The 21,738-nt window shown below is 54.1% G+C and overlaps 4 protein-coding genes across 7 annotated transcripts; 1 reads left to right on the forward strand and 3 right to left on the reverse strand.

Annotated features, from left to right (window-relative positions):
- Positions 1 to 1,127: 1,127 nt before the first annotated feature.
- MPI (mannose phosphate isomerase) lies at positions 1,128 to 4,315 on the forward strand. 2 transcript variants are annotated; one of them, XM_008933801.3, is made up of 8 exons: positions 1,128 to 1,175; positions 1,452 to 1,579; positions 1,889 to 2,089; positions 2,170 to 2,311; positions 2,606 to 2,788; positions 2,899 to 3,072; positions 3,178 to 3,386; positions 3,756 to 4,315. In XM_008933801.3, exons 1-8 carry the CDS (start codon positions 1,160 to 1,162, stop codon positions 3,972 to 3,974), a joined length of 1,272 nt encoding a protein of 423 aa, XP_008932049.3. In that variant the 5' UTR covers positions 1,128 to 1,159; the 3' UTR covers positions 3,975 to 4,315. The 2 variants fall into 2 exon arrangements, with proteins under 2 accessions (XP_008932049.3, XP_017937028.2); XM_018081539.2 differs by having other exon boundaries at positions 2,902 to 3,072.
- A 239-nt stretch (positions 4,316 to 4,554) lies between these two features.
- Positions 4,555 to 6,789, reverse strand: FAM219B (family with sequence similarity 219 member B). 3 transcript variants are annotated; one of them, XM_029963168.1, is made up of 5 exons: positions 6,671 to 6,789; positions 6,319 to 6,403; positions 5,909 to 5,986; positions 5,489 to 5,537; positions 4,555 to 5,334 (listed from the first exon to the last, which is right to left on the reverse strand). In XM_029963168.1, the coding sequence occupies exons 1-5, from the start codon at positions 6,702 to 6,704 to the stop codon at positions 5,176 to 5,178; spliced, it is 405 nt and encodes a 134-aa protein (XP_029819028.1). In that variant the 5' UTR covers positions 6,705 to 6,789; the 3' UTR covers positions 4,555 to 5,175. The 3 variants fall into 3 exon arrangements, with proteins under 3 accessions (XP_029819028.1, XP_029819027.1, XP_029819026.1); XM_029963167.1 differs by having other exon boundaries at positions 4,555 to 5,331; positions 6,319 to 6,784; XM_029963166.1 differs by having other exon boundaries at positions 6,319 to 6,782.
- Positions 6,790 to 8,593: 1,804 nt separating this feature from the next.
- Positions 8,594 to 10,688, reverse strand: LOC103766762 (cytochrome c oxidase subunit 5A, mitochondrial). The gene is made up of 4 exons (XM_008933829.2): positions 10,475 to 10,688; positions 9,762 to 9,883; positions 9,257 to 9,379; positions 8,594 to 8,750 (listed from the first exon to the last, which is right to left on the reverse strand). Exons 1-3 carry the CDS (start codon positions 10,671 to 10,673, stop codon positions 9,266 to 9,268), a joined length of 435 nt encoding a protein of 144 aa, XP_008932077.2. The 5' UTR covers positions 10,674 to 10,688; the 3' UTR covers positions 8,594 to 8,750; positions 9,257 to 9,265.
- A 4,897-nt stretch (positions 10,689 to 15,585) lies between these two features.
- RPP25 (ribonuclease P and MRP subunit p25) lies at positions 15,586 to 17,066 on the reverse strand. The gene has a single exon (XM_018081448.1). The coding sequence runs from the start codon at positions 16,749 to 16,751 to the stop codon at positions 16,119 to 16,121; it is 633 nt and encodes a 210-aa protein (XP_017936937.1). The 5' UTR covers positions 16,752 to 17,066; the 3' UTR covers positions 15,586 to 16,118.
- Positions 17,067 to 21,738: the final 4,672 nt, after the last annotated feature.

Raw genomic sequence — 21,738 nt, forward strand, 5'->3', positions numbered from 1 at the left:
ATGCTTTGGACCCTGAAAACCTCAGCCAAAGGATGCCTTAGGGGCTCACTGTTTAGAGCTGAAGCACCTCAAAAATAGACCCAGACAGCCAGACCACCAGGCAGCACACCCAAGAGAGGTTCAGCAACTGATTGTTTTTAATAAGCCCACAAATTAGGCATTCGTGGCTGTTTTGGCATCCTGAGAGGCAGCAAACCCCCTCTCCACAGCCTGGGGGAGTGGGGGGCGAGCGGGTCTGGCAGCACAGGGCGGTAGGGGACTCCTCTTTGAGGAGACGAGCAGCCCGGTCCGGGGGAGAGACAGGGGCTGAGGAAGGGGCGGTAGGAAGGATCCCAGCGGCAGCAGGAAGGATCCCAGCGGCGGTGCGCAGAACCGGGGGGACCCCAGGTGGGTCACAGCGCTCCTGCGTGACCTGCAGGGGACTGGGGAGCGGGTGTGGGACCCCCAGCCCTGGCTGTGCAGGGGACACGGCGATGGGGAGCAGGACCTCCAGCCCCGCCCTGGTAGAGGGGGTACAGCGCAGGGGAGCGGGCCGCCTTGTCTGCGGAAAGAGAGGCTCGGACGCCCCTGTCGCCGGCTGGATGGGGGATGGGGAAGGGAGAGGAGAACCGGCCAGAGGGGGATGTAGGGAGGGGGGAAGCGGGACCCGTGGTACCAATCGGGTTCCAGGGGAGGGAAAGAGGACCCCGGCCGGCCGGAGGTGGGTCGGAGGCTGCGGCGCAGACGCCGCTGCAGGGCGCGGGGTCCGCCTCTCTCTGATTGGCTAAGACGCGGAGAACGGCGCCGCCATTGGCCAGCGACGCTTCAGGCAGTGCCGAAGCTGCCCGCGGGCGGCGGGCGGGGGGCCGGGGGGGGCGGGCCGGTGGCGAGTGAGGGGGGTCCGCCGCAGCCTCGCGCCCACCTGGAAGGGGTTGATGTGCCACCGGGGTCGGCGAGGGTTCGTGTGTCGAAGCCGCGAATAGGCGCGGTCTGCTCGTCCCGCCGCCGCCGCTCCTGGCGCTTCCGGGGCCCCGCGGTGACCGGGGGAGCGAGCTGAACGTCACAGGGCGCAGAGTTACTCGCGCGTGTTTCTGTGGGCGGGCCGCGTGACGTCAGAGCGGCGCTTAGAGCCGGCGGGGGGGAGGGGGAGAAGGGGGTGACGGACCTGCCCGGCCGAGCCATGGCGGAGATCCGGGGTGAGCGGGGCACGGGGCACCCCCGGCCGGGGTGGGCATGCGGACAGGGACCACCCCCAGGACGATGGGGCGGAGGAACCGTGACCCCTGCCCGCAGCCCGAGCATGCCGAAATCGCCGTATGATGGTTGAAAATCGCCCCCCTCGTACACTCTACTCTCCCAAGCCCTTGGTCCCCTGTCTCCCTGATGCCCTCTCACCCTGCTCTGGGGGCTTTGGCGGAAGGGGTTTGGGTTTTTTTTCTGTTTCCCGCTAACATTTTACTACTCTCCCGTAGTGTTCCCCCTCTCCTGCGCGGTGCAGAACTATTCCTGGGGAAAACTGGGCCTGGAGAGCGAGGTAGCCAAGCTGCTGAGCAGTGGCGATCCCCTGGTCCAGATCCAGCCTGACCGGCCCTACGCGGAGGTGAGTGCGTCTGTGTGTCCGTGCCGTTCGTGTGTCTGTCACACCCCTGCGTCCCGCCCACCCGGCTGTGGCTCTCACCATCCTGTATCCCATCGGGAGGGGATCCTGACCCGCCCCCCTACTTGTCGCTCTGGGGTTGAAGAGCGAGAAGCCTGGGTTGAAGAGGAGAAGCCTGGCGTGATTCAGCCTCCGAGGGAGCTGCCTTGGCTGCCTGGATCACCTGTGGGGCCAAGCAGCCTCTAAAAAAGCCCAAGTCATACGTGTTGGCTGCCCAGCTCAGGGTTCCATCAGGCTGTCTGTGTCTCACAGCTCTGGATGGGCGCACATCCCCGGGGCGATGCCATCATCCGGGATAACCGCATCCCCCAAAAAACCCTAGGCCAGTGGATTGCCGACAACCCCGTCTGCCTGGGGACAAAGGTGAAGGACACCTTCCAGGGACAGCTGCCCTTCCTCTTCAAGGTGCTCTCAGTTGATACTGCCCTCTCTATCCAGGCACACCCCAACAAGGTAAGGAGAGCCCTGGATGGGCAGCCCAGCGGGACCCTGTGTCCCTGGGGATGTCACCCAGCTTCTCTCCCCCTCTCCAGGAGCTGGCAGCAAAGCTGCACGCCCAGTTTCCTGAGCACTATCCCGATGCCAACCACAAGCCTGAAATGGCCATCGCCCTCACCCCCTTCGAGGGCTTGTGTGGCTTCCGGCCCGTGGAGGAGATTGTCTCCTTCCTCCAGAGTAAGGATGAAGGGTGCATAGTCAGACCCCAGGGTGGGGAGGGGAGCCATGCTCCCTTGCAATGGGGTTTGGGGTGGGGATGAGGGATAGGCTCCCTTGGGATGGGGCTCTGGATGAGGATGGGGGCCGTGCTCCCTTGGGATGCAGTTTGGCATGGGAACAAGGGTTGTGCTCCCTTAAGATGGAGTTCGGGGTGAGGGCACTGCTCCCCTGGGATGGGGTTTGGGGCAGGGATGGGGGCCATGCTCCTCTAGGATGGGGGTGCTGATTCTGACTGGGGCTGGCCCCTCATAGATGTCCCCGAGCTGCGGGCGCTGATCGGGGAGGTGGCAGTGGAGCAGCTGGAGCGCAGCGGGAGCGACGACCCCCGTGGTGTCTCGGCCGCTCTCCGTGTGTGCTTCACCCGCCTCATGAAGAGCGAGAAGAAGTTCTTTGTTGACCAGCTGAACATGCTGGTGAAGAGGATCTCCCAGGAAGGTGGGTCCTTGCTGTGGCTCCCAAAACAATTTGGGGGGCTGTGGGTAGGGGAGGGGCCAGGGCACCCCCTGGCTCCCTTCCTATGTTGTGCTTGGTCTCTTCTCACGCAGCAGAGGAAGGGAAGGACACGTCAGGGAGCAATGGGGAACTGCTGCTGCGGCTGCACTCCCAGTACCCAGGAGACATTGGCTGCTTCACCATTTATTTCCTGAACCTGGTAAAGCTGGAGCCAGGGGAGGCCATGTTCCTTGGAGCCAATGAGCCCCATGCCTACCTGCGTGGAGGTGAGTGTCATGGGGGGCTCTCCTAACCCACCATCCTGCAAGGACTGGCCATGGGGACATCTGGAAGGGCTGGGGTGGGCTGACAGCACTGCCTCATCCCTGCAGACTGCGTGGAGTGCATGGCATGCTCAGATAACACGGTGCGTGCCGGGCTCACCCCCAAATTCATCGATGTGCTCACCTTGTGTGAGATGCTCAACTACACTCCGGCGCCGAGCAGCTCCAAGATCTTCCCAGCTGTGCAGAGCCAGCTTGATCCCAACGTCTATGTCTATGATCCGCCCGTGCCAGACTTTGCCATCATGAGGATAGAGGTGAGCGGTGACGGGCTGGGGGACACATCTCGGCTGGGCTCCGGGTAGGACAACCCAGTGCTGGCTAGGCTTCACTCACCTTTGTAGTTAGTGCCCCAGTGAGGGGGAAGGGATGCTTGGGGATGTGATATTTGTCTCTTTATCCCTCCCCTGTTCCCTCTGCCTGAAGCTCATTCACCTTCTCTAGCAGCTCCAGGCAGAGGGAGAACCAGGAACAGGTCTTGGGTGTCCTCAGCCAAACCGAGGCCCCTGGGCTTGGGCTGCTGCAGGTGCAGCAGAGGGGTGGGAATGGAGATAACCCCATCCCAGCTCTCTGTAGAGGAGGAAAGCTGGGGGAGACTCCAGCCACAGTGACATTTTCCTTTGCAGATCCCTGCCTCCATCAAGCTGTACCTCATCTCTGCCATAGACTCTGCCAGCATCTTGCTGGTGATCCAGGGGACAGCTGTGGGCACCTCCACAGCCGCAGCCTCCGAGATGTCTCTGTGTCGTGGCTCCGTGCTCTTCATCTCGGCTAACGAGAGCATCTCCCTCCACCTCTCCTCACCAGATGGGATGCTGCTCTTCCGAGCCTGCTGCCTCCTCTGAGACACTCCTGTCTCCTCCTGGAACACTTCCTCCCCAACACTCCACGTTTGAGTAGATAGAAACTGGTGTCGGCAAAGTCATCTCGCTTGGAAGTTTTCCCTCCATCTATTAAATCCCAAACCCAGCCCTGATGTATAGAAAGAGCAATTCTATAGATCGACTCCTCGGATGTGGCACAGCAGGCTGAGGCTTTCTGCAGCTTCTGTCAGGCTCTTCTAAGCCTGGCTGATGGCAGCCAGTGTTGCCCCTTCCCTGGCTGTAAAAGGGGGTTGTTTGGCAGGTTTATGGAGCGGGAAAGCTTCCGATGCCGTGAATAAAGAGGTGACTTTGTCCTCAGCGCAGGGCGGTGTGGTGCAAGGAGCAGGAGGAGGACTGGGGTGGGGGACTGGAGGAAATGCTGGGAGCAGCTCCAGCTGTAACTCTCCCACCACTGGTTGTTACCCCCCCTCGCTCCTCAGGGGAACAGGAAGTGAGTAAAATGTGATGAGGGAAAACAGATCGCTCTGAAATCCCACCAGCCAGGGAAGAAGCCCTCTGGAGCGAGGCTGCTGGGAGGAGCAGGGCACCAACACCCTCCAAGTAATGAGATTCAGTTTATTGAGTGCTCCCTTTAACAAGTAAAGTACAAAAGCAAAACCCCAGAAGCAAACAAAACAAACAAACAAACAGAAAACCCCAACAGTTCAGGTCTCTAGACATGAAATATTTAAATAAGGTTTCTGTATTGAAGCAGCTGATTGTCCTCTAGGTTGTAGAGCAGGACCATGGTTTAAGGCAGCTTTTAAGGTTTGCAGCAGAGTCCCCAGGCCCCCACATCCAAACCCTGTGTGGAGCTGGTATGGGGGGGTCTAGGCAGTCCCCTACCTGCATCAAAGCAGCACTGGGGAGAACAGGAACAAGCCATTAGCTCCAAACCCAGCACCTCCTAACTCCTTCCCTTTACACCTCCATGGAGGTGCCAGGCTCTGCCTCTTCTTTCCCACCCCAGCAGGTGAGAGGTCCCATCCAGACCACCAAAATGTCACCATGCCACCTCTCCCTGATATTGCTGAGTGTAAAGAAAAGTCCTGTGGGGTCAGTTGGTCTCTGCCATAAGCAGAATCGTTCAGTCATTGTGTCACCATCCCAGCACGGGACACAGACAGCAACAGCCGTCCCACGGGACAAAGAAAGTGCTGGATTTTGACCTGTTCTTGTGCACCTATTGGATCACACAGGAGAGATTTTCTCCAAAACAACAGGGGCAAGAAGAGGAAGCAACTGGTTTTGGGGGGATGAGATCCAGGTCTTCATCATCGGGGACCTCGTCGAGGTGGTACCCGTCCTGCAGCAGCTGCCGGCTCAGGTCCTGGTTCACCTGCTGTGGGAGGACAAAGTGGAGCTCTGTAGGATGGGACACGTGCATCCACACCCCGTGGGGTTATGCTTCCAGCCCCTATCCAGAATCTCAGGTTGTGAGGGGGACAGGGGAGCACGTGGGGGCCACACGGTCAGAGTCAAACACCTGCACTTGCCTCAGCAGAGGAGTATCCTGAGGAACATCTGGATCCTGGCTCCCCGTCACTAAGAGAAAAAGGAAACAGCTGGCCAGGAAATAACCTTGGGAATAAGCTCTGTGTAACTGCAAGGGATTTGTTAAATTTGGGACAACAGGAGCATTTCACAGAAATTTCACAGAGTATTCTGTGTTGGAAGGGACCCACAAGGATCATTGATAACTCTTAAGTGAATGGCCCATGCAGGGATCAAACCCACAACCTTGGTGTTTATTAGCACCGTGCTCTAAACCAGCTGAGCTCATCTCCATTTCACTGCTCAGAGGTGCTCAGTGCTCTAAAAGTGACAAGGAAAATCAATCCCCAAAGTAAAGCCAGCTCTGAGCACCCTCCACCAAAAATCCTGGGATAATCACCCAAAAATCCTGGAATATTCACCTGTCTGAGTCGAGGGAGACCAGGTTCTCATCAGCTGTCTGGTTGAGTGCAGTGTAGCCCTTGTTAAACTTCACCGACCTGCCAGAAAGCAGCCGAGTGAGACCAGGACAGATGTTTTCCATGGAAACACATCCATGGAGCTGATGGACTGAGGAGCCAGGGCAGGAATCCCATTCCTTCCCAGCCAGGAGCTATCCAGGGCCACCACCAGCTAACCCAAATAAATCTACAACACCAAATCATCCCTCAAATAAAAGACACAAGCCCTATATTTTATTATACCGGATGTTCCTGGCCAAACAGAGCCATCAGAATAAGGTCCCAAACTCTCATTTATAATCCTCTGAATTTCTCCGCCTCCCCAAGGGAAGCAAAAAATACATTTTGGGGAAAGAAAAAGGGGATCAGACCTTTTAGGTGCCGATTTCGGGGTGGTGGGTCCCCCCAGCAGCCCCTGCCTTCGCAGAGCTGCCTTCACCAGCTCACGCTGCCTCTCTGAAAGCCAAGCACAGGGACAGAGATAAAAATTCCCATGTGTTCCCCCAAGATCTGTTTTTTGGGTGGTGGGGGGGTTGCAGGTAAGCATGGGGGCAATGCAGTGCTTTCCACAGGCATTGCTATGGGATTTTTAATGTTTTGGAGGGGGTTTTTATAAAGGTTTTATCCCACCAAGGAATAAAAAGGCTGTGGGTAACTCCTGCCCTGGCAGAGAGGTGGAAATAACTCCCGAAATCCCAGCAGAGTCCACCAAGCATCATTTACTCAGCTTGGCCTGAATGGAGGGAGGTTTGCTCATGATGTATGGTCCCCTTTTCTCCACCGTATCCGTCCCCTTGTTCGGCCTCTTGTTTTCAGCCCAAATCAGCTAAAAAAAAAAAAAAAAAAGAGGGAAAGAAGCACACTCAGCATCTCTCCACGGGGATAAAGTAACAGAGAGTCATCTCAGAGCATCCATTCATTCCTGGGAGCTCAAGGTCAGCTCCCAGACCAGGAGCAGGGAGAGGAAAAGGAATAAGCAGATCTAGTCGCAGATGAAGGGATTACTTGGGAATGGTGATGCTAAAAGCACGTGTGGTGACCAGCAGCTCCTGTGCAAGCCCAGCTCCAGCAATACTTGGGAAAACACGTGATGGAGGAGATTTAATGAGCAAGATCATCAAGTAAAAATACAAGGATACTTTATTTTAATTTCTCTGCAGGGTTGGAGCCTTCAAGCTTCCCCTTTTATCCAGGTATTGTCAAGGAGAGCCAGCACTCCTAATGGCAAGGGGGAAGAGAAGAGCTCCACAAATATAATATGTAATGAAGAAAATAGATGGAAAATCAGGAAAGGGCAGAGGAGAGTTGGTGCAGGAGGGATGGGAAATTAAAGGAACAAGGCAGAAGACAGGCTGGTGATTGGAGAGCACAGTCAGGATTAGCCTCAGTGTCTTAAAACGGAATTAGCAGGGCAGAGCCTTATCGTGGTAATAACCAGGCAGGCAGCAGACCCCCAAATCCCTCAGAATGTGCCATACCCCTCCCTAGAGGGGTGCTGATACACCATCCTTGCACTGTGCCTCTGTGCATATACCCCCTCTACTCCCATATTGCCCCTCTGTGTATATGCCCCACCCCGTATTCCCCTATAGACATACTCCAGCCCCATACCCACCATGCCCATACCCCATACTGCCCCCCACACGCATACCAGCCCCATACCAGCCCCATACTGCCCCATACCTCCCATGCACATACCCCATATAATCCCATGCCCACTCCCCAGCCCCACACGATGCACATACCCCACACTACCCCAGACATACCCCAGCCCTATACCACCCCCTGCATACCACCGAAACCCGCCTACATATACCCTACACGCCTCACGCTCATCCAGCCCCACACCCCACATCACCAGCACCCCCGTTCCGCCCGTACGCCGGGCCCCTCGCCCGCCCGCTCGCCGCAGCGGACCGGGAGCGGGCCAAGCCCGGCTCGCCGCCGCACGTCGCCATGCCGCCTGTGGCACCGCCCTCGGGGGGGCCCGCCAGCAATGTGGCAGCGCGGGGCTGTTGGACTCAGCCAATGGGAGCGGGCAGGGGGCGCGCCCCTCTGGTGCCTGCGTGTTGGAGCGCGGACGGAGCGCGATGGCAGCGGGGGTCCTGCCCGCACAGCGCCCGCCGTGCAAGGGAACACACCGAACCCTGCCCTCCCGGAACACTCCCCTTTTCTACGGGGAAAATGGTACGAAATTTCCATTCTCTCCCAGCCCCGACTTCCCCGCCCTCCTCTGGTCCTCCCATCAACCCCCTGCCTGTACCAGAACCGAGGTAGAAAATAGGAGTGCCATCGGTCCCAGAACAGATCCCGTCCAGTGAGGGCACATCCCTTGCAAACAGGAGCCTCCCACTCACCTCTGAGGCTCTGGACATCATCCCAGGGAAATTCTCCGAGGGCTGGGAGAGCTTGTCCAGTCCTTGCTCTGTCCCTCCCCAAAGCTGCATGTACAGGAGGATCATGATGCCCTCCAGACAGCTCCTTCCCTTTCCCAAAGCCAGGTGCCCAGGAAGGCCCCAGACACAGGGGGCCAAGCAAATTATTTGCCAAGCAAATAATGATTTATAAACTCCTAAGAGCACATTCATGGTTTACTTCTTCCTTTTCCCTAGAAAAGCAGCAAGAAATAACCACACTGCCACCATATCAGTCAAACCAGTTTTTCCTTTATTAGGTCCAACTCCACAGCACTTACACTGCGACTCAATAAAGGAAGAAGTTATTTCAGATAAGATTTAAGGTTTGTGTCTCCAGGTGACTGTGTACAATCAGGTAGCATCAGTAAAACACTTGAGTAATGCACCTGGAACAAAAAAGAACAGAAAATAAAAAAAAAGAACCAGAAAAGCCATTTAAGAAGCAGCCAAATATCTCCACAAAGTTTCCATGAGGTTTCAAATGGTTTATTTCCATCCTTTTTACCTTCAAAACCCCATCTAACCATCCTCAGCTCAAAAATGCAGGTACTGCATTCCCAGCACAACTGCTTCAGTACACCTAGCACCAAGACATCATATTCTAGGGTAAGGAGGAGGGAAAGTACTTAGAAGATCCAGAATTAAGTACTATTTGCAGCAGGTTGACATATGGTATCTCTATTCTAAGCATAATATTTTAAAAAATAATGACACTGGTTATCTCCTGAAGAAACCAAGTTAAGAGGCTTCACTTCCATGAGGATTTTTATTTAGGGCTTAATTTTAGTCTGGGATTAGAGCACGTCAGGTCTTGCCCATATTCTGCCTTTGCAGGAGTTTTGGGGTACAATAGTCCCATGCTAAGAGTCTGGGAAGCAACATCATCCCTTACCAATAAAGTTTATGCTTTGTCCAGGCCCAGTTCCTCTGGAGTGGAGATTCCCAGTTCACTCAAAGTTGGTCTAAGCTCCTGGATAACGTAAGGATAGATTTCCTTGTGAGGTCCTGCCTTGTCCTAAACAAAAAGACAAATGGTGTTATTTCAGCATAGAAAGATTCTTCCATTGGTCTTATGCCTCCAAAATCTCCACACCAGCCACTGCTTGTGGCAGAGCAGAACTGCTGGCTTCTAGGGCTGGCTCCTCTTAACTCCCTGGGAAGGCTGGATTCAAGTTTCAAGGTTTAAGGTGTTTTCCAGGCCCACTCAGCTTTCTGAGTTACTACTCCCAGCCAGCTCAGCACTCAATCCCTTAAGAAGCCAGTAAAGCTTTGTGCTCATCATGCAGCCATTGATCACAGCAACAGGAAAGGGTGGTTTCCCCTTGCAGCAGGAAAAAGCCAGGGGAAACTCTCCTGCTGCCAGGCTCTAGCAATGCAAACACAGCAGTTCCACCCACCTTTACAACCTCCAGGATGCGGACAGTGCTGGCAAAGTCATTTAACCGTCTGCAGGCCCTCAGAGCCGCGTCAATGATTTTTGGTTCTGGGACCAGGTCGTAACCCACCAGTGTGTTTATGCCTGTGGAGACAAGAAAACACTAAGAGGAACTTGGAATCAGCTTGCCATGCTGCCAAAAGGAACTCCTTGCTGTCTATTCCCTTCCTCTCCTTTCCAAGGGAAGAGCCCAACACCTAGCCAGCCAGGTGCTGCTGGAACGATCCCTCTGGCTGCAATTATCTGATTATGCAAACACATTTTTAATTCTTAAGTGGGGAAGCGTAACAAAACTTGGCAACTCCACAGCAAAAAACTGGAGACAACCAGACAACAGCCTGCAGTCAGTAATGGCCAAGCCACTGGGTCAAAGTCCAAAGAAAAATGTGTGTGGTTACACACTAAACTGAGCTTACATACACTTTTCCTTGGAGCAAATGTTTCTCTCCCTCCTATCCAGGTGCTGAAGTTATGGAATGGTTTGGGTTGGAAAGGACTTCAAATGTCACTTAGCCCACCCACCTTCCACTAGACCAGGCTGCTGGAAGTCCCATCCAACCTGGCCTTAGACACTTCCAGGGATGGGGAGTCCACAAAAAGGCCAAGTAAAGTTGTTATTTCTGGTCACCAAACTTACATTTACTTCAGATTGCTCTTCCCTTTTCCCCAGCATACCTTTCCTGAGCTCCCAGGCATCAATATCTGGCTTGTTGAAATACGTCACCCAGCGAGCATCGAATTCTTCATCTGACTCTTGTGACCCGTGAGAGTAGCAGCGGGCATGCAGCACAGCTGGATCCAGAAACAAAGGAAAACATTTGGAGCAAAAGGAAAATAACAGTACTTGAGTCCTTACCCAGAGGCCAGAAGCCATAAAATATGGATTTCACTTGCTACAGTCAGTCTGGATCAGTCCTGGATAAGCAGTGGATGGATACAGCTATTAAATACTGTGTTTTGGTTTGTGGCAAAGTGTCTATTTTTTCCACATCAGACTTCCAAAGTGTCCCCAGAGCCTTTGGTCAGAGCAGGATTATTTAACAAGAAAACCTCTCTTAAGGACTGGTTATCCAGAGCTGGTTTTCTGGCATCCCTATATCTGTAAGATACAGGAATTTTCCCTCTTCCCAGAGCCAAGTGAGCTGGAGAAACGTAACATCAGTCAGCACCAAAACTCCATGAGCTCAACTACAAAGGCTCTCAAAAGCAAAGGGATGAGAGATACTTCTTCCAACAGGCTGCTGAAGGGTTGAAGGAGAAAAAAAAATTATCACTCTATGTCTCTCCAAGATGAAACTCCTGGATCTCAAGGTTGTAATTGCATTAATATTTGATAATTAATCACAAAAGCAGATTGTACCCCAATGCACAAATTAGTCTGATATGATTTATAAATTAATGTCTTCCCCCAACACTACTCTGTCACAAATTGGGGGGTTCTTTGATGAAATTGTCTTATTTTACTGCATGAAGGTTGGAACAGTTTTCCAAAGGAACTTAACTAAAGGAACACAAGCCTGGTGCTTCCTTTCTCCACTGCTAATCTCACTCCACTAATATTTGCATAGGTCACACACCAGATACGACCTTGGAGCTCAAAGCTCCGCTTTAGGGAAGTCAAATTTAGCTCCTGACTTTTTTTCTTTCTTAACCCACCATGAACTACTTGTGCTGACCAGCTACAGAGTTTTATTTAAAAGAAGAAACCCTGGCACTGGGTTGTACTTTTGCTGATATCCTTCTCTTCAGTCTCACTAATGACAGACTTCTAAGAAGTCAAATTTGGTTTTTTAACAGAATTTAACATGGTCCAACATTTCAGCCACAATTCTGATTTATGCAATGAAAGCATGAAAATAGTTTTATGTATTTTAGCTAGGGAAAAGCAAATAAGAGGCCAAGCTGGAATTATAATCATCTTTTGCCAGTCTGTAGGGAAATTCCCCCTCCTCTCCCCAACTCCAAAACAGACCTTTGACCCTGCTTTCTCTAATAAATCACCTGCACAGCTGAACTCAGAGCAAGAGCACAACTCTGTAAATGCTCCTGCACGCAGGACACTGCTGAAAACCCCCCAGATTTCAGCTGTTTGGGGGTGAAGCCTTGTTTTTCCTAAACAAAAAGAAAATCCTACAGAGAAATAGTCAATCACAGTTTGAGAAAAGCCTAAATTGAAGTGCTCAAATGCCACCTTTAAGTCTTAAAACTAAAGTCTTTCCTTAACCAAACTATTCCCTGGATCCTGAATGAAAATAAAGACCATAAAAATTAGAACTCTGGATTTCCAGGGCACATTTTTCAGCTGCTGCTACATTTCTTTTCCACCCTATGTTTTCCATATTAATGTTTATATTTTGGGGACTGGGCTCTGAGATTCATTTTGCCTCGAATGGGGTCCTTCAAGGTCACTGTCACACACATCACGTGTGTGTGACAGCCAAACCACACCAACCTATCCACGAGGAGATTCCCAACTCAAGGAAGAAGCAAAGGGCACGTACCTTTGCTTTCAAATGAACACAACAGGCATCAAGAGCCTAAGAAGCCTAAAATCACCTAATATTACACAAAAACATGTTAAAGCTTCTCCCCAAGGGCCCGAATTTGTCAGTTTTCCCTGTTAGCGAGCACAGAAGAAAAACACATATGAAGAACAACATTAATTTACTGAAAATTTGGCAGTGAGGAGGAGCCCAGGGATTACAAAGGGAAGGTTTTGCAGCAACACAAACCTCCGAGGCCACCCTGAGGCCAAGGGGTCACAGCAGTGTTAAGTGGGGTGTTTGTAACATAAGACCTCGGAAAAGAAGAACTTGGATGGCCACGAGCAGAGGGGGTTCAGCAGCACAAAGGAACAGCGAGCAAAGACTTTTAGTGGATTTAAAAATAACAAAAAACCAAGGGTTTTAAGAAGCACCTAAAAAACCCCTATGCTTATTACTTAAGCGCAGCAAAACGCTCCCTTAAGGCAGCTGTTTAACGCACACGTGCCGCAGCAGAGGCACACACAGGTCCCACGCATTATTAGTGCCTGCTAATTAGCTATTAATTGCAATGCAGAGGTTAATTAGCTATTAATTGCGATGCACGGGCATCGTGTGTTCTCTGCAGTCTCCGTATTCCAGCTCTGCCGCCCTGGCCACCGTCCCACCGTACTGCGGCTGCTATTCCTCCTCTCCCTGTTAACTGGTGTGCTAATGAGGTGTTAATATTATAACTAATCGGGGTGTTAATTAGAGCGGTGACGGCTGGCCCGGAGCTGGAGGGGGCCCGGGGGCGGTCAGCGCCGCGGTGCTGCGGAGGTCACCGCCGCCTTCATCACAATGTCACCTTGCGGGGGGGCGCGGGAAAGCGCCGCCACCCGCTCCCCGCTGCAAGCCCCGGGCAGGTGCCCGGGCCCCATGTGAGGCCGCACACGGCGGGGGGTCCCGGTGGCGGCGGAGACAAGCTGCGGGCGCGGCCCGCAATAGCCGCCGGCGTCACGCAAGGACCACGACGGGTTCCGCGTTCGCACCCGCCGGGCCGGGGATCTCGTGAGGCGAACCGGGCGACGAGAGCTACGGACGCGTGGGCCGCTCACCTGCGGGGGCCGGCGGGCCGGCGGACGGCGGTGCGAAGGCCGGGAGACAGCGCAGCGGCGGAGGAGAGGGCGGTTGGCGGCCAGCATAGCCGGCGACGGTGTCAGGGAGCGCGGGGTAGGCTGCACCGGCGGGCACGCCGCTGGCTCCCGCACCGCACCAAGGAGAGAAGGACGGAGATGAGGCGGAAGGCGGGAGACTGGCGCAGGCGGTACAGCCCGTGCGGCCGGGTACGGAGGCGCGTGGAGGCCGCAGCGATGGACTCGGGGCGCGTCGCGGCGCGGACCGCCGCCATCTTGGGGGGCGGGGCCGGCCGCCATTTTGTGCGTGAGGGGAGTGGCCTCCGGACCTCTCCCTCCTCACTGAGCCGCCCTTCGAGGGGTTGTTTAGACTCGTTTTTGCGGGGTTCAGGCTAGTTTGTGGTGGGTTTGGGCTGCTAGTGCTGCCTCTTAGCCGAGCCCGCGCAGCCATGGCCCAGTGTAGCCTCCCCGTCCCTGTCAATGGGCACCCGCACGACTCCATCCGTGTGAGGGGAATGGGCTCAGTCCGGCTCTGCTGCCGCATCCAGCAGTTCCCCAGGCTCTCTGGCACTCATGATTGTATCCTTGTCCCCACACCGTGGGGTGCTGCCCTCAGCTACCATCGCACTGCACCAGCCACTGCACGGGCACAAAATCACCCCAAGAACCATCCTTGGGGCTGTGCCTCAGCAGTGCCACACAAAACCATCGTGATAATTCCACTCGCAATGTCCCCCAGTATCATCATCCTGTTTTAAATGTTCCATTTTTTGGGTTACAGTCATATTTTATTACTTTTTTTTTTAATGTTCTCATGCAGGAAAACCTCATTCCACAGCTAGCAAAGCGAGGAGTGCAAAATTCCAGGGGTGGTCTCCAAGTGTTGCCTCCGAGACTGAAAACTACCTGCTTATAAAATCAAATAAAATAATTTTGCACAGGAACAAGATAAAGAGAAACTAGTGATTTTCAATTTTTTTCTCCTCTCTCCTTGGTGGGACCAATTGAGACAGCAGCAGTGGAGATGAAGGGCTGTTAGTGCTCAGCTGTATGGCTCCCACAGTCTTTAGGCTCTGATCAAAGGAGTTTATTAATTAATTTTATTAATGATTTCTTGTGCATTTGGGGTAGGAGCCTGTACCCAGCGCTCTCATGTGGGGCGGAGGGTTGAACCCAAATGGGGTCCGCACTGAGGAGAGGAGCTGGGAAGAGCTGGATGGGACAGAGCCCAAAGCTTTCCCAGCCCCCAAACCACAAAAAATAATCATTAAAAAAATACAGTGGAAATTAACGTTCAAGTGAAGGGAATCAATCTGCAGCAGAGCAGATAAGCAAGAGCCTCTGGCCCAAGGAGCGGCTGCCTGCTGAGGGAGATAGCAAGGTCATTGCCAAACAAAACAGACCCTGCTTCTTCCTCCTCCTCCTCCTCTTCTTTGTTTCCTATTCCCAACAAAGCAAGCCCTTGACAAAGAGGAGATGCTCGCTGTCCCAAGATAGCGGGAGTGAGGCAGGGAGATAAGGTGGCTTCAGCTGTAGCATCCCCACGGATGGATTTTGGGAAGGTTTCACTCACTAATACCAATTAATTTATTGTGCAGTGCCCCGAGGTGCTGGGCCAAGGGGAACCAGGTGGATTAGAGCTTGTTTGGCATCCCATAACCTATTCCCCAAATCGCCCTGGTCCCTGCTGCGGGGTCTGGAATGGGGGCTTTGCCAGGCGTTGCCATGCCAGCACAGACTAGGGCACACAGCAGACCCTGATGCCATTCTTCCAAGGGACAGGATTTGGCTGGGTTCCCCTTGTCCTGGCTCAGCAGCAGCCCTCACTGTGCTGATCCATGCTGTGTTCAGCAGCCAAGACAATCCCCCTGTTTTCCCATAGACATATCTCAACTATTTCAAAGAGCTTTTATTTTTCATTCATTTCCCTTTGCCTCCTGGAAGAAGCAGGGATTTTGCTTCCCAGGGCTTTCCCAGGCTCTGCAGCCAAGCTACGATCCCAAAACCTCCCTGTCCTGCCCTGGGCACTGCATCCAGCCATGACAACCACCCACCCAACACTCCCATTGCCCCCAGCTCCCCAGCTCCAGACCCTCAGGGAGAGCAAAGACTGGAATATGCGATGCAGGTTGCTTTATTTCCTTGTGCTGTCCTACAGGCAGCACAGCACGGCACGGCACAGCACAGCACAGCACAGCACTTGGCTCTGCAGGCACAGGGAGGGAGTGACCCCCTGCTTGTTTGGGTGTTTTTTTGGGATGAATCATGGCCCTAGAGGACACTGAGCCCAGCATTAATAACCCTGACAGCTCCTCAGCAGTGGGTTTGGTAATGAAGGTTTTATTCCAGTGGGCTTGGGGCAAAACCATCTCTCCTGACAGATGAGGTGTTGCAGTGGGGAGCGGTGTTGGTGTTGGTCCAGGCACCCCACCTCTGGCTCCGTGGGAGTTGCTGCAAGATGTGGCTGGTGGTCGTGGTGTCCCTGGGTGCCCACCAGCTCCCCCCCACACCCTCCCCTGCTTCAATCCATAACCAAGAGCTGGCAGGTTTAACACTTTAACCCTCACCCCAAATCTGCAGACCTCCCACCTGTGGGGATCAGATGGAGCAGTGGCAGCAAGTGGGGACACGTCAGGGAGAGCCTGCAGCCCACCGGTGACCCCAGAATGAGTGTATCTTTCTGCCTCTCCACCTGTCTGATCGGGGTGGGAAGCACTGTGGTCAGTGGTCCAGCTGGCCAGCGGTGGTCCCTGAGCCCCTCGGACTGTCAGGCACCTGTACCTGCAGCTTCTTGGGAAGCAGCTCCTCGCGGGGAGGTGGCAGCGGCCGCTTCAGCCCCTTGGTGGAGGATCCCAATGTGTCTTCTCCTGCCTCACCGAGCCCGTGCTGGGGCTCCGGGGGTTGGTAGCCCGTCTGGTTGGGATCCAGGGGGTCTCGGGAGAGCAGGATGCAGATGGAGGGGACGTTTTTGTGGACGGTCAGGTTCTGCGCTGGGCTGTCGGGCAGCAGGTCCTGGTTCTCCCAGACCTCCAGCACAGTTTTGTAGCGTACCTTGGTGACCTGGTGGAGCCCTCCCAGCTTGCGTTTCATGATCTCCACACAGGTGATGGTCTTGGTGACCGCCCTGCCGGAGCCACTGAAGATGATCTGCCGGCTGCCCTTCAGCTCCATCTGGGCCATGGCGAAGTTCATCAGGTTCCTGATCTTGCTGCCCTCCTTCACTTTCATCTCCACCACGTCCGGGGACAGGTCAGGAAAGGGCAATGGCATCTCTTCCTCCGACGTCCTCACCTTTCGGAAGTTCTCCATCCCGGACTGGGCAACGGGCTTGGCTCTCTCTCCTTCAGCAGCCATCCTTCACCCCTTACCAGTGGGTTCACACAGGCTCCCAGCACCGTGGAACCATGGCAGGGCTGACCTCACTGCCCTCCAGCCCAGCCCTGCATCCCCACAACCACCAGCCCCTTCCTGTCTGCTCTCCAGGGGCTGGTAGCAGGCTCAGTGGCTGTGCCAGAGCTGTCCTCTGTGAGAAACAGGGCTGCAGGATCCTCTGGGTGCACCCAGTTGCTCCCAGCAGGGATGACAGCTGGCTCCAGCTCTCGGTGATGCTTGGGCTCCTCCGCTCCCACTGCAGTACTTGCTTCTGCTGCTCTTTGCTTCATTCTGGACTTCAGCAGCCCCCAGAGCTGTTCTGTGTAATTAGCAGATCCTCCCCTTCTCCCTCCCCTTCCTCCCCTCCTCCTCCTCCTCCCCTGCTCAACCACCCATCCCAGCACCCAGCTCCTGCCTTCATACCTGACAGGCAAAGGGGAGGGCAGGGAACCCAGCTCCCCGTCCAGAAACAGGGAAATGAAGGGAAAGGAAGGAGAGGAAGGTGGAAGGCAGAGGGAGAAACTCACTCTTGCCTTCATGATGCTCCCAAAGTCCTGCCCCCTTAAAGAGAACCTAGTCCCTTCTCTCTGCGCTTGCTCCTCTTAAGGACACCCACTGCTAACAGCAAAAGTCACCCTGCCTGCCTGCCTGTCCTGCAGCATTCCCAGAAGGATGAGGAATCCCAGCCATGCTGCGCTCAGACATGGCACAAAGATGCAGCGGGGACTGTGGGAAGTACTTTGGAGCCTGAGCTCAACCCTTATTAGCCATCAGAGAAGCTACTAGGACCTGCAGCCAGGAAAAAGCCAAGCAGATGGCATTGCAGCCAGGCATGCATCAAGTGTGCCAGGGCTCCGCTCCCCCCCCCACATCCTCAGCCCTGGCTCTGCCCTGCAGGAAAATGTCTCAATTCCCAAAGCTCCGAGGAGCAGATGCTGTGGCAGGGGTGGTTTTCATGGGTGATTTCTCTCCCTCTCCTTCTCCTTCCCTTCCTCTCCCTGCTGCTCTCCCAGTCCCTGAGCCTCGCCATCTCCGCATCCCTGATGCGGAGCTGCCAGCTGTGGGCTTACCAATACATTTACTGTTAGTAAATCCCAGGAGATCCCTATTGCAGGCCAGGAGGTGTCCCCTTCCTGCCCCCAATGCCTTCCCAGGAAGTGGCAGTGTCCCTGCCCCAGGCTGGCCCTTTGCCTGGCCCTGTCACCTGCCTGTCCCCTCCCACCCCACTGGCCAGGGGATCATTGCACAGTGGAAAGACACGCCGAGTATTGACTTGCAGTCAAATCTTATCGGCCTATGCAGGCCCCTGGATTGGTTTCACTTGGAGCAGGGCTTGAAAAAATACATAAATAAATCAATCGATCCCATGGCTGTGGAGGTGATGGCAGGATGTGGCCATCACCACCCATCCAGGATGAATCTCACATCCCTGTGGTCCCCAAAGCAGCTTTCTCTGTGTACCACTGCCTAAATGGTGGTGGATATGGGACACCCCCTGATCCAATCACTTGATTGGGGTCTGGTGGGGGGGTCTGTAGGCAGTGGGATGGGATGGGATCTATGAGCAGTGTGCTGGAACACTCCAGGGGATGCAGAGCATCTTTTCCCGCACTCCCTGAGGCCCCTTGGGCACAGAGAGAGAAACTGAGGCAGGGCAGGCAATCCTCCCAGGCCCACCCCAGCACTAGATCCAGGCTTTGAGCATCCCCAAGTCCTCTCTGGTGCTCTGCAGTAGTGAGCATGCCTATTCCCTGTGCTTCCACCATGGATCCCTCACTCCTACAAGACAAAACAATGGCATTTTCCCCCTTTCCCTCTTGGCTACTCTTTATGGCATCCTTGCAGATGGCACTTGGTTCCTTTCTCAGGCAGGCAGGGATGGATTAAAGCCCTCAGGGAAATTGCTGCCTTCAAAAGGTGCTAAACCCCTGGGAAAATAATGGGGGAATATTTCAGTGACTGAGAAATCCCTCAAGGTAATTATCCAGGTAACCTAGGAAGGTTACATGGACACCAAGGCCTGACAGCTCCAGGGCTCTGGCCAAGCCAGATGAAACCCTGGTGCTCACTGAACCATCCAGCCCTTCCTTCCTGGCCCAGAACCATCTCCTGCCTCCCATGGCCCATTTTCCATGGCCTTGTGGCACCTTCCCCACCATTGGGTGATGGAAGCAGCAGCAGCTTCTCCTCCACAGCCTCTGACTGCTGCTTACTGAACTCTGCCTATTGCAGCCTCCAAAACAGAGGCAGGTGAGGTGCAATCACGAAAAGGCTTCAGGAGGGTACACTCCCCCCGAGGCCAAGGCTGCATCACATTAATGACAGCCTTATTTTTCCTCTGCAGCGCTTAAAATGTAAATGAAATTCATTATTAGCAACTCCACTGCTAATTACCATCTGAAGCCATTCATTAGCCTGTCAGCTTATTTGTTGGAGGACAACAGAGTGAATGGGTTATTCCAAGTGATGGAATAGCTGAAATGAGCTCAGTGGGGTGGGAGAGGAAAAGCAGGGAGAGGGGGACAAAGGCACAGACAACTCCAGCCATGGGGGATCAGGGAAAATAGCTGGGAAAGAGGATGGGGAGTCCTTTCAAATGGAGAAGAGGCAAATAGGAAAGGCAGGAATGCTGAAAAAAAATAGGAGTAAAGGAATTACATCCTGAACATTGTCCTTCTGTCCTTCCTGAGCAGCCACAATGGTCACTCTGGGACCCAAGGAGTGGTTTCTTCCTCCCTTTCCCCATTACAGTTTCTCTCTGAGCATCCTGTATCCCGGTGCCATCCCAACCCCATCCCAGGAGGGGTCCAAATTCCTGCAGCATCCTCTTGCCTGGTCTCAACTCCATAGGAAGTGTGAGCTTGGAAGGGCCATTTGGAAGAGGAGCCAAGAAGAGAGCTGGTGGTGGCAGGGATGAAGAGGGCTGCAGGAGACAGCACAGAGACTAGCCAAACCTGGAAAAGTGGGGAAAAAAACCCAGAAACATATTCCTAATGGAGATCAGGGCAGCTGGAGAGGAACAGTAACCCGAGCCCCTGTCCTCCACCTGCCCTCTCTATATTTTCTTTCATCCAAGGTGGCCGTGCACAGGAGCAGGACGGAAAGTGGAAGCATCTGATACAAGGAGAGTCTCAGTGCCACTGTCCATCTCTGCGTCATATCTGCCCAGCTCAGGTCTCAGCCTCTCATCACGTTGCACTCAGCAGCAGGCTGATGCCAGAGCTGATTGTAACCCCGGGAAAGGGGGTACAGATGGACCCCTGAGATGTCACAGTTACAGGGATTCCCTGTCCCAGTCCTAACCAGCATCCTGGAGCTGCTGTTTCACAGGAGCAGCTCCCTGAGGGTGCACCCCAGTCTTCCCAGGGTGCAGGGGCTGTCTCAAGATGCTAGAGGAACCTTTGGAGCATCCCAGGGTGGCACCAGCTCCCTGCTAACTGAGCCCTTATCCCTATAGTAAGCAGAAAATTACAGAGCTCAAGATAATTCTCATTTTAAGAGCCAGACAGTAAAAGAAAAGGGGAAAATCCCTTTTATAAGACAAATCCCTTTGCAGAGCTTCGGCATGATGAGCAGAGAAATGTCATAAGGACCCTGAGAGCAATAATAAATATGAATGGTCTGCACCAGCCGCACCAGGGACTCCCACCCACATCCTGCCTGTGGCACAGGAACTCTATTTAAGCTCAGCCCAGAGGTCTTAGTCCTAGTCTGAGCTGTGCTGGGGTTGGTTTCTGGGTCAGCTGGACTCTGCTGACTCTGCTGCTGGACTCTGATGCACAGACTGACCCTAGACTGGACCTGTGGATTGCCTTCAGTGGCTTGAGTTCAGTGGCTTTGGACCTGTTTGTTTGCTGGGAATTTGCTGCTTGATCCAAACTCTTGGTTGGATCCTTCCCAGCCTGCCCTGCTCAGGTAGTGTGGGATGAGCAGGGAGGCTCTTCCCCTGCCCCTCTGTTGTCCCCTTGGCTCTCCAGGCATTCCCTGTGAGTGAGGGGAGCACACATCTGTTTGAATCCTGAATACCTCTGCCTGGAAAACCTGTGGGCAGACAGGAATGTGGTGATGTTGAGGGCAAGGAGTAGCTCTGCAACTGGACATTCCCAAAGCCTCAGTGGGATGGAAAAGCACTGGGTGGCCTGAGGCAGCAGAGAAGCGGGGAGGGGGGGGAATTTAGGTGAGAGAAAGCTCAAGAAACAATAAATAAGGGACAAGAAACAAGCCCCAAATCCCCAGGGTGCTCAGCCAGGGTGGCTCTGCAAGGCTTGGAGCACCCCTGTGAGGTCTCACATGTGGGCAAGTAGTGGTGCTTGGCAAGAGTGGGAATCTATGACTCCATCCCCTTCTCCCTTTCCTTCCTTGCTGCCAGGCAGAGGATGGAGCTGGATGCATGGGGGTCCCCACTCTGCAGGGAACAGCTCAGGGTCCAAGACCCAGAAGGAGGTCAGAGTGGACAGCTGGGCCCCCTGCTACAGGGGTCATCTGTGGCACACTTTTTTTCCTGCTTCCCTCCATTTTACCATCTGTGAAGCAGGCGTTTTCCCTGTTTCTGCCAGATTTCCTTCCTTGCATGTCCACAGCAAAGGTGTTCCCCTGCTGAGGGTGTTTGGCGACCAGGACTCCCTGGTGTAAAGAGATTTTGCCGCTTCCTTGCCCTGCTCTTCACATCTTCCTGTAGTGGGATGTTGTCTTTGTTGCCCCTCTGTGATTCTCAAGGTTGGACCCTGGGAAGGGAGGACAATTTAGTTGTCAAATAAAGCCATTTTCATGCCACTACACTGATATTCTCACAAGCCCTGAGGCTGGAGGTCCAAGTGGTGTGCACAGAGTTCCGTGTGAGGACTGAGGACAATGGAAACTGCCTGTGGAATCCTCAGGCTGATTTGGGATTTATATCCTCTTTAGGAGTTTTTGATCCCTGTCCTAGTCCATCTGCGAATCAATCCAGTCCCTTCCCCTGCCCTCTGCA

This window comes from Manacus vitellinus, unplaced genomic scaffold (genome assembly GCF_001715985.3).
Source record: "Manacus vitellinus isolate BGI_N305 unplaced genomic scaffold, ASM171598v3 scaffold_53_pilon, whole genome shotgun sequence".
NCBI classification, from domain to species: domain Eukaryota; kingdom Metazoa; phylum Chordata; class Aves; order Passeriformes; family Pipridae; genus Manacus; species Manacus vitellinus.

Coding starts and splice junctions, on each gene's coding strand:
- FAM219B (XM_029963166.1), bottom strand. CDS start 6,494: ATGCTTACCTGCAACCCCCCCACCACCCAAAAAACAGATCTTGGGGGA. Junction 5,987..6,318: donor CCGAAATCGGCACCTAAAAG/GTCTGATCCCCT, acceptor GCTTTCTGGCAG/GTCGGTGAAGTTTAACAAGG. Junction 5,538..5,908: donor GTCTCCCTCGACTCAGACAG/GTGAATATTCCA, acceptor TTTTTCTCTTAG/TGACGGGGAGCCAGGATCCA.
- RPP25 (XM_018081448.1), bottom strand. CDS start 16,751: ATGGCTGCTGAAGGAGAGAGAGCCAAGCCCGTTGCCCAGTCCGGGATG.
- LOC103766762 (XM_008933829.2), bottom strand. CDS start 10,673: ATGGCTTCTGGCCTCTGGGTAAGGACTCAAGTACTGTTATTTTCCTTT. Junction 9,884..10,474: donor TGCCTGGGAGCTCAGGAAAG/GTATGCTGGGGA, acceptor TTGTCTCCACAG/GCATAAACACACTGGTGGGT. Junction 9,380..9,761: donor GCATCCTGGAGGTTGTAAAG/GTGGGTGGAACT, acceptor CTTTTTGTTTAG/GACAAGGCAGGACCTCACAA.
- MPI (XM_008933801.3), top strand. Junction 1,580..1,888: donor CTGACCGGCCCTACGCGGAG/GTGAGTGCGTCT, acceptor TGTGTCTCACAG/CTCTGGATGGGCGCACATCC. Junction 2,789..2,898: donor GAAGAGGATCTCCCAGGAAG/GTGGGTCCTTGC, acceptor CTTCTCACGCAG/CAGAGGAAGGGAAGGACACG.